Here is a 15,914-nt window from a genome sequence, read left to right as displayed (position 1 = left end):
ATTAGCAGAAAAATATTTCTACTAACAAACAAGAATAGAATAATAAGAGATGACCCAGCTGGAAAACGTGGAGCTGACCACCTTAATCACTAGATGTTCTTCCAGATACATTACATATTTTCTACTAGGAATTTGCATCTGCAAAGGAACTAAAGATGTCAGATTAAAAAATAGAAAATAACAACTTTTCCCTCTGAATTGTAGTGAAGTAAAAGTAAAAGTGACATAAAACGGACATGCTCCAGTAAAGAGCAAGTATCCAGTCAGTCTTCTTGTGCACAGCTGCACCTAGATCTTTTTGTTACTTTTACTTAGCTAAATAATAACAAAATGTTTTAAAAGAACTTAACAAGTTTGCATTATTAAGCTACATCCCAATCACTGTCTGCAAGAATGTTTTGTCCTGTTTGCAGCAGAGAATTCATCATTTCTCCCACCTGTCTTTCTTAGCAACACCCATTGAAAGGCATTTGTTTTGGTATTTTTACAGACTGCACAGCTCAGAATAACCTCACACTAACCCCTTTTCCCACCTCTGCATGTCGAGGCGCCTTCGTGGAAATGAGGTGCTCCCACTTTGTCAGCGGCTTTATATAGCAAGGCAGTGGAAAGGACACGCCCAGTGCACGTCCACCACTCACAGCGCGGGCAGCGATTGGCTCGTCGCGGCTGTCAGTCACGCCCCATGCCCCGTTGCTTCCTGTGTGGACCGTTGAAGCCGCTCTGTGTGCAGTCGGTCTCCGGTATGGACAGCAGCTCCGCTCCGCAACTTTCCACCGGAGGTTTTAACACAGTTATTCCCCCTTTGACGCCGTTTCAACGATCTGAACATGGATATCTGAACGGGATAAGCCGACACTGAGCCCGACGTGAGTGAACGCGAGCGTTTAAATTCATTTTTCAGTTGTAGGAGTTGTTGAAGGAAGTGGAAAAATGCCAGTTGCAACTCTTCTGCCGTTCACCGCGACCCCGAATAGGAAGTCCGCCGGTCCCACCTCCTTCAGGTTGACTGAGAAATTCATTTTGTTGTTAGTCTTCAGCGCTTTTATAACCCTGTGTTTCGGGGCCATTTTTTTCCTCCCGGACTCGTCTAAGCTGCTTAGCGGAGTTTTCTTTCATTCCCCCGCGGTGGAGACTAACACCCGCACCGGTCCGGACAGCGGCGACTCAGGTTCGGCTGGAAACGACGAGAGGGTCCTGGCCAAGATCCGGAAAGACCACGAAAAAGCTCTGTTAGAGGCCAAGGATACTCTACAGAAACGACCCGAAGAATTAAACCAAGAAATCATGAACGATAAAGCCAAAGTTGCTAAGGATAGTATGGACCAAGATGGGAAGGATGCCAATAATTTACCTGTCGTTCAGTACCAGCGCCCACCTGGGGCGACTGGACACGAACCTCTGGACCCCGAAACCAGGGACAGACGTACAAAAATCAAAGAGGTAAGAGTCGGAGTTCGGGTACTGGTCACGCCAAACTCCGCAACAAGTCTAATATTTTTTAATGTGATCGGGTCAGGGGCTGCTGGTGTTAGTGGGAGAACCGGGCTGAGCCCCTCAGAGGAACCGTTCATGGTACCTCTACCATTCGGCCTGCATGTAGTCGGTTGGACGTCCTCCTTTCCACCAACATCAGCCAGTTCCTCATGAACAAGCCGGAATGCGTGTAGGATCCACCGCCCCCCTCCGGGTCGCACTACCTGTCTTTCAAGTTTCCAGTGTCACTGTCAGTGTGGAACAAAACGAACCAGCACCAGTTCACACGGAGTGGGAACACTGGGAGGCTCGGGTGCGCAGACTGAAACATAATCTAGATTCATAGTGTGCTCCACGACAGATGGGGGATTTTACAGAGAACCTGTGGTTTCATGCTTACTGGCATTGTCTGACTTATTCCTGTTCCCTAAACAGTGTTCTTGTGTTGTGTAATTAGTCAGAGCCTGAACTTACCTCCTATCTATTTGTGCAGATAATGTCACAGCGCCCTTACACGACCCTTTAATTCAGTAGCTTGTGTGCCTCCTGATGTCATATTATTCATTCCACCACGGTTAAAGCAAACTGTTAGCCTTTCAGCCTGCAGCCGGATGAAAAACACCAACAGGTATTGTGTGATGTCAGGTGGAAAGCTCAGTGAAGTGGCTGCTTGATCTGTCGTGTAATGACCCCGGCTCTCCTTTTCCTGAAATCAAAACCTCTTCCCTAAAATTCAAATCAAGCCGAGATGGTGACAACAGTCATATCTGAGGTGTTATTTTGAAACAGAGATTTCCCGTGGGGCTTATACAGAGCAGTTGTCATAGATGTGCTCAGTGGAGTGACTTGATTTTCATTTACTCATTCAGGTGTTAAACTGATAGACTCACACACAGGGCTGTTTAGTGAGTGAGCAGATAAGGGCTTGGTGAGTGCATGTGAGGTGTATAGACATTTCAGGTGGACTCATATCTGGGTCATTGTGTGATGAACAGCCTCAGAGGTATAGTAGGCCTACTGACAGAATGATAAAATCACAATGATAAACTTGACTGAGTGCTCAGTTTGGGGATTAATGACATATTTTTATTTGTGATAAGTGTGTACATTTCTCAGTTAACCATAACAGTAACATAGCTGTGAGGACCTTGACATGGTAGATTGAACTGCGTCAGACTATTATGTATACTGCACTGTGCACTCTCATATTACACAATGATTTAATCACTTTATCAGGACTGATAAGGAACGTTTATAACCCTTAGATGACGTCACCTGTAATTTAACGGTTCGCGAATGTTGGCCTGATAACAACAAGAGGCCACACACTGTTTATATAGTGCACAAGTAACTTTGATTTTGGAAAAGGCTGTAAAAGCTCCAACTGATCACTGGCATTTAAATTCATGTTAATGCACGCATAAATGTTGTATACTGTTACTTTTTTAAAAACATTTTCCCCTTCATTAGCTTGTGATTTGTTTTAAACTTCTCAAAGAAACCAGGATTAGCATTAGCATCATATACGACTTCACTTGTAAACTAAATAAAGAGCCAACAGTTACAAATACAGTTTTACTCCATGTCAAAAGTGTATTGTAAAGTTAAATAATCTATTGTGTGTTTAACTGTTGAACAAGGGATTCCAGAGTAATGATCAGTGGAAGTGTATTATTAAAGTACATGATTACTTTTTATGTACTGTACAGCCTGTTCTAAAATAACTACTAACTACTACTACATAACAGATTATCCTTAAGTATCACATTTCCCACTACGATCATTTTGTTGTCACAGTTATTACTAGTCCATTGTAAACAGTGCTAAACAAAGCAGATCACATGATGACATTATGCAATCTTTGGTAGAAATGTTCGGCATTTTATTCAGTCACCAATCCTGTGTCACAGCTTTTTAGGTTTTGAAGGGACAGTATGTGACAGTAAGAACAAGATCATCCATCTGTAACGAGATATATCTTAATTTCTGTTTCCTCAAAGTAAATTCACACTGTTGCGGAAATGGTCCATGACAGTGCAATATCTTCTGACAGGAAAACAAATGCAAAAGTCTGCCAAAACCTCCAACCTAATGAAGCAACTAATGAACACATTGTGAACTTCTAGGATAAAAGGGTAATGATTTTGACTATTAAAAAAACAGCAAAAAAACTACTCTAAATACTATTACTCAAGAACAAGACGTTCAATCAGCAGTTCTGTGTAAAAGTAGGTTGTAATACTTTTTTTAATTGTAAATGGGAAAACGGTAGTTTATTAATTGTGTGTGTCAGCTTAACTTGAAGCACACCATAGTCTTGAGCAATTATATTATATTGATATAATATTTACAGAAAATATTGTCTTAAACAAACCACACTCTATACATATACACTAAATAAACATTATTATTTGACTGCTGTGTCACCAGATATCACTCAGACCACAACCTTTTTATTGACAGTTGCTCCTCCTGTTTATTTAAAGGGAGATGTCATTGGAATAAATCATCAGGAAGGGGTTTTAAAAAAACTGTCTAGCTTTTAGTTGGGATAAATATTGACTTAAAGGTGTTGGTTGCCCTTTATGTTATTAAACACCAGCCTCAGTTATGAGAAATTTCAGCAGAAGGGAGTTTTCATTGGCTTATATAAATATACCCTGGTCACAGCTATTGATGTGGAGTTGAACAGCATCATCTACAGTAGATACATAAATGGTAAATTGTATGTATTCAGCTGATATTTTTCTCTAGAGAATCACACAGTTATAGATTTCCTCCTACCATCATAAGTATAGCATCAGGTTCAATGTCATAGCTCAGAAAACATTAACTATAACACATTTTAGTGCTGCCATACTGTGCCTCCGATAAACTGTAAAACTAATCCAAGAATTCAGTGGCTTCAGTATTGTCTTGAAACATGTCAACAATCTATCCAATATATCTTAGAAACTGCTGTAGCAGTGCTGGAAAATATCGGTAAAAGATGCATTTGTAGGTCTAGTGGTAGAAGATGTAATTGTTAGTAAGAAATAGCACTAATAATAGCATCACCATGACAAATGGCAGTAGTGAATTCCTGTTGCAAGTGTAAGCAAGCCTGTGGCAAAAGCAGGAAGGGAAAGCTGCATTTTCCCATAAAACTCATTTCCATAGGCTCCAGTCATTTCCTTATTTATTTAAACAGTTTCAAATGTTTCCTCTCTTTCTTATCTTTTCACCATGTTATATGACCAAGTTGAATTTCTTTATATACTGGTAATAAGTTTCTAATTCTTGATTTCTATGGACATCTCGAGCATATGAAGGGAGGAGCTGGTGGATTTGCACGAGTCTAACTCTACTTCATTGTGTGAAACCGTTCCTCTCCACTAGGCAGACCGGTTCAGTGCTGGTGAATTGTACTCATGTGAAAGTAAAAATTACTTGTTATTTTAAATTTACTTTTGAACTTTTTTGCTTTTTTTGTTTTGGTCCACTAGCACTAGTGTTCATTTACCTTTTTTCTAGTCTAGTGCTTTAATGACTAAAGCAGTATCTCTGTTATGGATGTAGCAAAGTGCTTCCAAGCATAGTGGCACCTGACATCGTAGGATTTCAAGGCTTTTACTCAACTCCTCTACATTTCTCTCCTCTTTTGACTTTCTTGCCCACTTTCTGTTCAGTGAAGGCAGTAACTCTGTTGACCAAATGCAGCCACACAGAACCAAGCGTACATGCTCCCCATGACCTCTGGTGGCCTTGTGTTATTTACTTGAGGCTTCTTAAATTATTTGAAGATAAAGTTCTCTGATGCAGGCTTCCAACTCTACCTCTGTACCATCTCATCCAGTTATCCAGGGATCTGCCCCTGCGGTGTGTTGTGCTCTACTGAGTTAGTGTTGTGTTTGGATGGGCAGAGGACAGGCTGCAGGGCTATGCTGTAAAGGATAAATGGCTTGTTGTGAGTGACCGCCACAATCCTACAATCAGCTAAATCTGTTTGCCTGCTTGAAATCAAAAGCTCTCTGGAGAACCACTCTGTAACCCTTCCTCCTGCAGTCTGCTGCCTCTGCTTTCACTTGCTCTCAGAAAGGCCTGGAGGCAAGAATGGAGGGGGGTAATAATGAAAACCTTGGCTGACAAACAGAGGAAGAATTAAGGTAGATGGAGTTGGTGCTGGATGCTAGCACACCTGCATTATTTAACACAGTAAATACTTTTATATAGGGTAGTAAGTACTTTTCTACCATCTTGGATTACATTACATTTCTCATGTAGGAGGTCGCAGTAAATTCCACATTAACAGTGGAAAGAAAAAGTATGTGAACCTTTTGAAATGTCATGGTTTTCTGCGTTAATTAGTCATAAAATTTGATCTGATCTGAGTCCAGAGTATTAACAAATATGATGTACATAAAGTAATTCACAAATGCAACCATAAAAACCTCACTGTGCAAGTGGAAAAAGTATGTGAATAATGAGCTCAACCTGGACTAGAGCTATTTCGACTGAGAAAAAACACTCAAACCTTGCTGAAAAGTAAAGGAAAGCAAAGAAAAGTATGCTTGCCTTCTTAACATGTATTTGGGAAAACATGACAGATCATTTATTTCCTGCATAGATTAGATTAATTTGTAGAACAGACTAATGTCATCTAAGTTACACATGGAAAATTCCTTCCTTTATAAGATAAGATAGAGTTATTAATCCCACCGTGACAGATTTTTTTTTTATAAATATATAAATTGAAAAAAAAAAATAATAATGGCATCACTTGTAAAAAAAAAAAACAACAACATATGTACATATTCACAGTACTATGGGATTAAGATTTCCTCCCAGGACTATTGTATGAATTTGAATACTGCATATTGTGTAACACCTTAAGTTATATATTCACTGTGTAATGTGAACTACTGCAGTGACTGTACATATTGGCAGTGGAAAGTCCCTTGAGGACTCATGGAAGATTGGGATTCCTCTAATAACCTCTGCAGAAAATCAGTATTTGTAGCAACATTTTTATGATAATGACCGATTTGTTGCTAATTAATACATGCCAAAGCCGAAGCAGAAAATCTGGCTGCTATCTGACTCATCTGTGATGAGGTGGAATTTGTTGCTGTTTAGCTATGCAGAAGAGATGCAAATGAAGATTTGACTAGCCATAAGCAAAGCCTGTTTGCGCTATGCTCTTCTTTTAGCTCACTATCTTAAAGGACAATCACTTAACATCCTGTCTGCTGAACAACGTCACCGCTTCTACTTGTTTGCAATGCATACCGCAAACAGGAAGCTGTACTATAACACAGAGGTTTTGCTGTTGAGAGAGCTGTGGATTAAAGCTGTGGATCATCATCCAAAGATGACTGTCAAGGAAAGATGAAACATCAATCTTTCTCTCTCTCTCCCCTTGTGTTCCTACATCCCTGCCATTTCCTTTCTCCTTCTCTACCCTCCTCCTTCTTTATTTCGTCTTTGTTGTTGCATCTCTTCCATCTCTTTCCTCCATTCTGCTGTGCTGTTTTCAGGTTTCACTTCAGTTTTTTTTGCCCACTCCCACAATAGTTTTTTCCACTGCGTATGCATGTGTGGGTGTGTCTTCATTAAAAAGAAGCTATTTTGCTTTGCAAACCTTTAGAGCCTGAAGTAAAATTCTCTGTTGTTGCCTCTTTCTTAGGCTAACTTGGCAGCCTATAAGTCATTTATTTTTTTCTGTATCGACCATTTGAACTAATTGCCTCTGGTTCCCTGGTCCTACTTCTTTTTTTTTAAGCAGACGCCAGACGTCTGTGCGTGTCAGATAGAGTTACCGCTGGCCCCGCTAGGTGCTCTGTTTAATTGTCTAATGGCTATAATCGCTGTGGCTCACAACCAGCACTACAGCTTCCTGCATAGGCATGTCACTTTGTACTGCAGCAGTACATACTGACAGAGGACTCCTCTCAAGTACCTCACAAAAAAAAATCTATGTCGCTGCATGTATGTGGAATCTTTCATGTCAGTAATCTGGAGAAGAAGCTAACCACAAAAAAGTCTTAGAAAGATGACCTTTTGCATTTTGCATGCTCTAAAGGATGTCACTGTATTAGAAGGCAGTAGTGTTACCTATCCTTGTTCGGATGATGCTTTCCACACAGTTGCTCATCGGTTTTATTTCAGAATATCTCCAAATTACCAATGAGAATCTTCTTCTGGTCTTTTGAACTGGGGGCTTGTTTCTGGTAATGCCGGCTCTTGAGTGTTCATTAACATTTTCTGTCCCTATTTTCTCTTTTATTTCACTCCCACTCCTGTCGTTCTGTATTGGTGTGCACGGCTGCAGTGGAACAAACATTAGCAGATGTGCTGCCACTGGCTGATACCCCCACGCTCTGTGTAACTCATGATTGATTTGACGAGGCGCTATTCTCATTATGATAAATTTTCCCTGATTTCTGTCAAAGCAAGGATAAAATGAGTACTATTATATTGTATTAAACATGTCGTAAGGTTCTGTCATAGAAAAAATAAATTCATTGTTATTATTATTGTTGTTTATCACCCAGATTTAGTATCACCTTCTACACTTTCTGTTGAAACTTGAAACTTTCTCGAGTGAAACTTGAAGTAGAGTATGCTGTTTTAACAAATAACAATTACTTTATCAATTAATTAATTGAATATTTTCTTAATTGTGATGTACATGTTTTCCGTTGTTATATTGAATAAACCATTACGCAAGATGTTAGAATAATATTTGACACAATAATTTATAATAATAATTTAAATGTTCATACTTAAGGATGAATTTATTTTGAGGGTTAAGATCAAAGAAAACTTTAATGATATTAAAGCTGAATGAAAATCTGTATCAGGATGAGGGAAACTAATGCTGTACCTCTAGCCCAAGGCTGTTATGCTGTCTAAAAGTACAAGATAAGAAATTAATATTGTAATAGCATAATAAAGTCACCATAAATATATTATCCTATTGGATATTTTAAATTCAAATATTAATATTGATTGTAAGAGTCAGAGCTCAGCTCTTATAAAGTCAGTGTGGATTGATCAGTCCAGTAGTTGGGTGTCAGGGAGTTGTAGCAGGCTGAACTTAGGGAGAATGAGGATAAATGTACTTGTTTCAAGTCTTACATTTGTGGCCTCCCAGTTCTGAGGTCTCTCTAGCAGGGACAGTAGGTCCTCGACTGACTTGTGTATATTCTGTATACCACAAAACATTCGGACTATCAGTACACACCTTCAACGAATTTGTTTCTATGTATGTTTTGTAACCTTTATATAGTTCGGCCATAGCTAGGGGGGATCACAAGCACACAAAAGGCCTCGATGGGGAGATGATGGTAAATTAAGCTTTACTGCCGGGAGACTGTATCTATCTCGGAGGGGCTTCACCACTGGCCCTGAATTTTCTATCCTAGCTCAATTTCTGCTCATACTCAGTCACTGAGCATTGATTTGGAAAAGCTTAAGGCAAAAAAAGAATAGATGGATCATTATTACTGTTACCTAGTACCTGTGTCATAGGTCAAGGCACGAGCAAGCCCTGATGTATGGATGCAAGATAACAGAAAACAATTCAAGCAAATACATAGGACATAAAGTATCCCATGTGAAAGACACACTGCCCTTGGCGTTACAGCAATAATAACTGAACATGGGAAGTAATGGAAAGCTAAACTTGCCACTGGCACTGTCCTGGTACACTTTTGATCTCTGAAAAAATATGTCTGTGATGGAAAATTCAAAACTCAAATCATGATATTATTGAAAGTTGCAGTACCACCTCTGGGATCCACGTTTTAGTAGGCTAAGACAAAACTCACCTCACTGTACACAAATGTACAGTATTTTCACTTTGACTTGGAAAAGAGCCAAAGTTTATTCTATTAATAATAATTATTATTATACCAAAAATTTATATTCTAATTTGTGTTGCTGTAATGCATGTAAATGCCAGGTGATTCTGTTTTAAGTGCTCAGTGTGTCAATGATTTTACATTATTTATTGAGAGAAATTCATTGCTAAAAAGCGAGCTTTATGAAATGCCAATAAGTCATCAATAACCCTTTAAGCTTTCTCCGCACATGATTTGAACCATCTCCGTCTGATGCTTTAGTCCTCTCTTCTTCACATGCACCTTGTTTTTCAGTTTCCAAAGAGCTTGTAGCCCAACCACCAACAACAGCCAAACAACTGGTGGACATGCACTTAAACTATCAAAGAAGTCCAAAGAGAGAGACTGTACTGTTGGCCCGACATAACAACATCTAAAATAGATTTTTAGGTTTAGCAAAGAGACGTCTTGTGGTGTTTCATTGTGTTTTTACCACCCAGACCTCCTGCATGTACAAGCTGACATTTTCAGCTAAAGGTGAGCCTAGAAACTAGAAAGCTTTTCTTCACTGACTCCTATCAATACACTGTATGCTTTAGTCTGCAGAAGGAAATGGACCTGGCTTTGTGGTGTGTGTGTGTGTGTGTGTGTGTGTGTGTGTGTGTGTGTGTGTGTGTGTGTGTGTTGGTTCTAGTGTGTGTATGGTACTATGGATAGGCTTCAGGAGGACTGTGACAATGTTTTTATTTGGTGTAGGGAGTTGTTTCATTCCCCTTTCTCTGTTTGTTTCTGTTTCACTTGCAGCAGTGCAGAGGGCACAATCCCTTCCCTCCATTAAAAGATTTTTATTGTGAAACATCTACAGGAAATGTGTTTTATCATAAAATCTGAAGTCACTTAATTAGTGAGTAATAACTTTGTCTTTATTGAAAGAAGGGATGGTGTGCTCAGTATCTGTGCTAAGAATGTGATGATCCAAGTAGATTAAGTTCAGTTCCTCTTAAGGATCATTATAATTCACATAATTTCCTTATTTCAATCCTAGTATTGTTTTGCTTGACCTCAAAATGCTGTAAATTCTCAAATAAAATCTGTATTCAAACACAATGAGAGAGTATTGTACATATAGGAAGAGGAAGATAACACATGTCCCAGACTATGTTTAGACAAGACATACTGTGCATTGCTTGTTGGCTCATTAGCAGTCTTCAGTAGGACTGGCGGGTTATTAGCATTCCTTTTGCTATAGACAGTGATGTATGCTGAGCAGAGTAGCCTCTCAGCCTCATGGGGCTTCAGGGGGAAAGTACACACATGTAAAATCTATGAGCTGGCGTTGCCATAATGACCATGCCTTGTGCGATTGTCGTAGACGTTGGATTAGTGAGGCCAGAAGGTGCAGTTTGTCTCGTCTCAGTCAGAGCTAACACATTGCTAGCTCATTAGCATTCAGGTGTTATCTATTGCATGTACAACAGCTCCAATTGTGAGACTGTATAGAGCTGCATGAAAGTAAGGTGATAAAAATAATATGATTAAAGTAGCATTGAAAAGGGGGCAAATAGTAAAGAGCGCTTTAAATAGCATGACACATTGATTTCTTAGGTTAGATGCTTAGTATGAACACAGTTGCCATGATCAATAGTAAATCTGTATGTTTTTAGTTAAACAACTTTCAGATTCCTACATGAGTGCCATTTTTTCACAGTGTAGATGCATCCTGGGTGAAAACAATCACTGTCACTATAAAACGGGAACAATTGTAGTGACAAAGACACGTTTGAATGTACATTTATGCACATCAAATTTTTATTAAGATAAGCTTGAGAAATCCTGAATCATTCCTTTAACAATTTAAGAAGTTGTTGCATCATCTCATGGTTAAAACATTTCTGTTATTATGAAGGCCAACATTTTTTGAGTTTTAAAGATACATGGTTTGCGCAGAATAGCAATTGCCCAGAGATCTTGAAACATCAAATTTTATTCTTCATAGGAAACAAGACGCAGCATGAGCACTTTCACATTTTGCCAACAAACACAGCTTGAAGAAATTTGTTTTTGTGCGTCTTCACACAACACCAGCGATATAGATACAATTCAGTAGAGTTAGGTTAGTCTCAGTTAGAGGGGTACTGTTTATTTTTCAGTAACATGTAGAGTTGTGAGAAATGATTCATATTGTGATACTGCAGGTGTTTGTTCTGTTGTGTGTTCACTGCAGACAAATTCTGAAGCAGTCAGTGTACTAACGTCATCACTGAAAATCAATAGTGGGGGCAAACAAAACACCAAATTAACAACTTTTTGACATTTATCTTCTCTACTTATAGCATCCTCACACAGAATGTAAAACTGGAACTATTGTCAAGCTATTGTCCACACATCTTTTGTTTGAGATAAGATTATTGTGTATCATCAGCTATTTAGTGTTGGGTGTTACGGTGTACTCAGGTGTCATGTTCATTCACTGGCCTGTGTTGTAAGTGACCCACCTGTCTGCACTTGCAAAGGCACGTCTGTGATATTCAAGAAGATAAGACAGACTTCACAATTTCCAAGAACCAAAATGTGCCTTTTCAAATCCCATCAACCAGTTGCCAAATTATTCTTGGCAAATACAAGCTCCTTGGTATTGGCACAAACATGCTGGCTGCTTTAAAATGGTTGAGCTAGTTTGGATTTGAAACTCTTTAGGCTGTGAGTCTCCAGAGAGGATATAGTATTTTGTGACCAAGCCTTGTAGCCCACTGATGGAGATGGAGGGGAATGCTCTTGGATATTCAATATTAGCATGTCCCAAGCACTCTGGGGGTCATGGCCGACTGATTCTCTCTCCCTAATCCAATTCAGTCTAATACCCAGAATCATAGGCTGTCAATCACATACTCCATTTATTTTTCAATCTCCCCTTCATTTCTTCTCTCCTTTTTTCTGCGTGAGGGCTAGCATTTTAACACTGCAAGTTCGGCATTTGTAGGATGTGAAACTCAAGGACCAAAGGAGCAGTGTTGGTGACGTGTCCTCACATCACAACACTAATAAAACAAAGCACCATTTATTTACATAGAAATCAAAATGAAGTTTCAAGTCTGTATATTTATTGCTCTTGGTGATTCTTGTTTCTTATCAAGACATATGTTTTAGGTTATATTGAGTATTTCTAATTTAAGTATTTATTGTTCAGGGTCATTATGTCTGTTTAACAAATGATTATAGTTTGGCTTTGCAGGTAAATCGAGCAGCTTATAAGCACCATATAGGCTTGAAGCAAGGTTAATATACTTGAAAGGTATTTTGTTTTATTGTGTTTGCACTTTTTGCGTAATAAGGACCTGATTTACTAAGGGTCCAGATAATTATACAATCAGCAAATGGGAATGCCCTTTGGACATACTCTGCAAGTGATAGAGAGCTGGGCGAGTTGTGGTACAGCGGTGCATTTGTTTAAGTTCAGCAACTTTACAAGTTAAAGTGCAGCGATGCTGAAATAGTAATACTGCTTAATCAAAAAGCGACGTTTCAAAATATTTACTAGGACACTATTTAAGCTGGGAAAACAAACTAAAAGATAGCTTGTAAAATACTTCCCCACATCAGTATAAGCGCATTACAAAGAGAGTGCATATTGCAAGAGTACATTAGTATCTCAGTGACTGTCAGGTTTTATGACAACATGGCCATAACTGTGTGTTTGCTTTTTGTTTTGGCATTATAAAAATGTTCATTTGGTATTAGTGTTGTGTATCCTTCTAAGAAGCCTTGAGTTGTTTGCCTTGTACTTACAACATCTCCTTCTCCCTCTCTCCGTTTTTACTTACTAGTAGTTTGGACTCCAGTTTGTTGTGGTTTGCTTTCACAGACACACGTGTTGACTGTGCGCTGTGGTGTGCCCAGTTCGATTTACTAGAAAGAGAGGCAAGCCTAGTACACAAGTTAAATTATTCAGACTGCATCCTGCAGCCACTCAAACACATAGGAGGAAGGAGAGGTGTGTGTGCATTGTAATAGGAAGTGGTAATTATGCACAGTTGCTTACTATGTTTTCACAGTAATTAATTTAAATAGAGCTAATATAGCTTGAGAACATACATAGTTTAGGAAAATCTACATTTTTCAGTGCCTTCATCAATCGCAGAGAGTGAAACACGAAGGACTGAATGACTTGTTTGTAATTGTCTGATTGTGTTATTTTGGATTAAAGCTCACTGTAGTTGCAATTTCTTTTAATTTTCAGCAATTTCATGCCCCAGTGTTGTTTCAGGTGAAAAAAGCTGAACAAAGCAGCATTTAACAGGGCATCTAAATTCTGTATTGAAAGCGTAATAATGCTATTAATTTGCATATACTTGTTTGGAGTGTCATCATAATGTGGCAGTTAATTAGATTCAGATTGGTGGTTTCCCGTACACAAGCCCTGTGCTATTAAATTATTTATACATTTCTCATATCAGAGGTGAAGCACCACATCTTATTTTAAATAAAAGGACATAACCTGCGATCTAATACTGTATAATACACATGGACCAAACAGAAAGTCCTGAAGCACTGAACAGACGAACATGTATTTAACTCGTCTTCTGTTATGTTTTTCCTTTTTCTTTATGCTGTTACCTTTCCTCGAAGACAGACATTTTGCCCACATGCTACAAAAATACAAATGTCTAATAACATTAACTAAGCCTTTTTTCTTTTAAGAAAGCCATGTCTGTGTTTAAGCACTTAGAATATCAAGCTAAGGCATCATGTCCTCCCACAGTTCAGTTCACTAACAGCTGAAGCCGGTGCCCTTACGCTACCTTCTTGTAATGGTGTCTTTACTTCTAATGGTCATATAAATAAACTGAGTAGGGCTTTTATGACTCACTGGGAACTACTGGAGAAAGCTCCTCTGATATGGATTTGTACTACCAGAGTAAAAGTTTGCTGGTATTTGTATTCAAGTCATAGTTTGTTTGGTTGCCTCTTTGGACTCTCGGCTATCTTTGTTTTGTATTGATACTGCAGAAGAAGTCAAAGTTCATCAGACTATTTGCCATTAATTACACTGCCAGACTCAAATAACAACCAGGATCCTGCTTTGATTTGACAAGTGATTCCACCAAATCACTTGTCAAATTCTTACGCTGGCTGACTATAGCTGAATTCAGGCCTAGAAGATGCTGGTGTCCTGTCAAAGCTGACTCATGAAGCCACTTCTGGCTGTCTGGGGAAAATAAAGATTAGGACTGAACTGATCTGTCGCACAGAAAAAGGCAGGGCAGAATTCAGCTGGCCTCCCACCACTGCACTAATAGTTACAAATAGAAGACTTTTAAACTGGCTAAAGAAGAAACATTGGATTGCTGCCCAGCTGGTGAAGTAGAAGGGTCTGTAGGTTTCCAGCTGGGATCTTTACCAGATTATTTCTCTTACAGTAGACTGGGAGAACAAAGTGTCCACGGAGAAAAGGCTGGTTTTATGAGAATTAATGATTTGTTTCTGTCTTTGACTCTACAACTTGGGGAACTTTGCACCACACTGGTATAAGAAGTATTTTCATTTTGAGCCACAGCTTGTAAGACTTTCTGCATTAAGCAAACAAAATAGATATGTGTAATTTAATAGTTTCAACAAAGTTAATATATCAGGCAAAAATAAGGTAGCAAGGGCAATTACAATTACAAAATGCTTAGACAAATAAGAAGCCCAACATATTTTTCTAGCTTAGGGGCTTCCATGTTCAATGTTTTTTCTGTTTTTCATTAGAGTGGGCATTTTTTTTAATAATAGCAAATTATATAGTCACAAGTATAATTCAAATTGTGCAGTAATTATGGCTGGGACTATCCAGGTATTTTCAGGTAATACATTAGCATAAATCAGATTAGATTAGAAAATACCATGGCAACTTTATTATCCCCTTTTTAATGCGTAGCTTAATTACTCTGGAGTGGAGCGAATCTAATTTAGGCCGCTTTGTAGTAGAGACGTGGTATAATTATTACATTATCACAAGTTTAAATATCATTACTAAGAAAATACTGGACTTCTGAATATGTAAAGAAGAAATGGCATAAAACAGGAAACATAATGAGTTTAATTTAATGTTTGTACACATGTTTCAACACACTTTAACATGCTGGAGAGAACAAATTAGAGCTGAGACAATTAATCAAATGTTTCTTAGTCATCGTGACAGTCAACTAAATATATTTAGATATTGTTCTGAACAAGAATGTGTTGACTTTACTCTTAGACTATTCACATATATATACCCTGGGCAATGTGTGGAGTTGCTCTTTTACACATGTAGCACACAAAAGGAGATTGTCCATGTCAGATGTGCTCTCACACAAGTAATTTGATTTTGGTGAGAGGTGGTCCCTGGTTAGTGTGCAGGAGGAGTATTATGCCACAAGAAGGACTGCAGATATAAGTGTTTTGTTTACAGCACACAGAAGCAATGCGAGTTGCATCATTAGAAATGATGCATTATGTAGATAACCCCTTGCAAGGGAGTGGTGCAGTGCAAAACCACAAAGGATGGAACATATTGCACATACTTTTCTGGTGTTGTGCTGAGTAGATTAACTGAAAGGAACGCCCACTTGCTTGCTGTGAATACCTGAGACA

At 38.7% G+C, this 15,914-nt stretch overlaps 1 protein-coding gene across 1 annotated transcript in view; it reads left to right on the top strand.

Moving 5' to 3' along the window:
• The first annotated feature begins 717 nt into the window (after positions 1-717).
• The window catches only part of man1a1 (mannosidase, alpha, class 1A, member 1), a 92,491-nt gene continuing 77,294 nt past the window's right edge, over positions 718-15,914 (top strand). The window contains exon 1 of the mRNA XM_026341004.1: positions 718-1,443. Within this exon, the coding sequence (XP_026196789.1) occupies positions 934-1,443 (510 nt within the window). The 5' untranslated portion in view covers positions 718-933. The remainder of the gene's footprint in view (positions 1,444-15,914) is intronic.

Source organism: Anabas testudineus, chromosome 24 (assembly GCF_900324465.2).
Source record: "Anabas testudineus chromosome 24, fAnaTes1.2, whole genome shotgun sequence".
Lineage (NCBI taxonomy): Eukaryota > Metazoa > Chordata > Actinopteri > Anabantiformes > Anabantidae > Anabas > Anabas testudineus.
The sequence above is the reverse complement of the archived record's forward strand: the minus strand, read 5'-3'. Positions and strand labels throughout refer to the sequence as shown.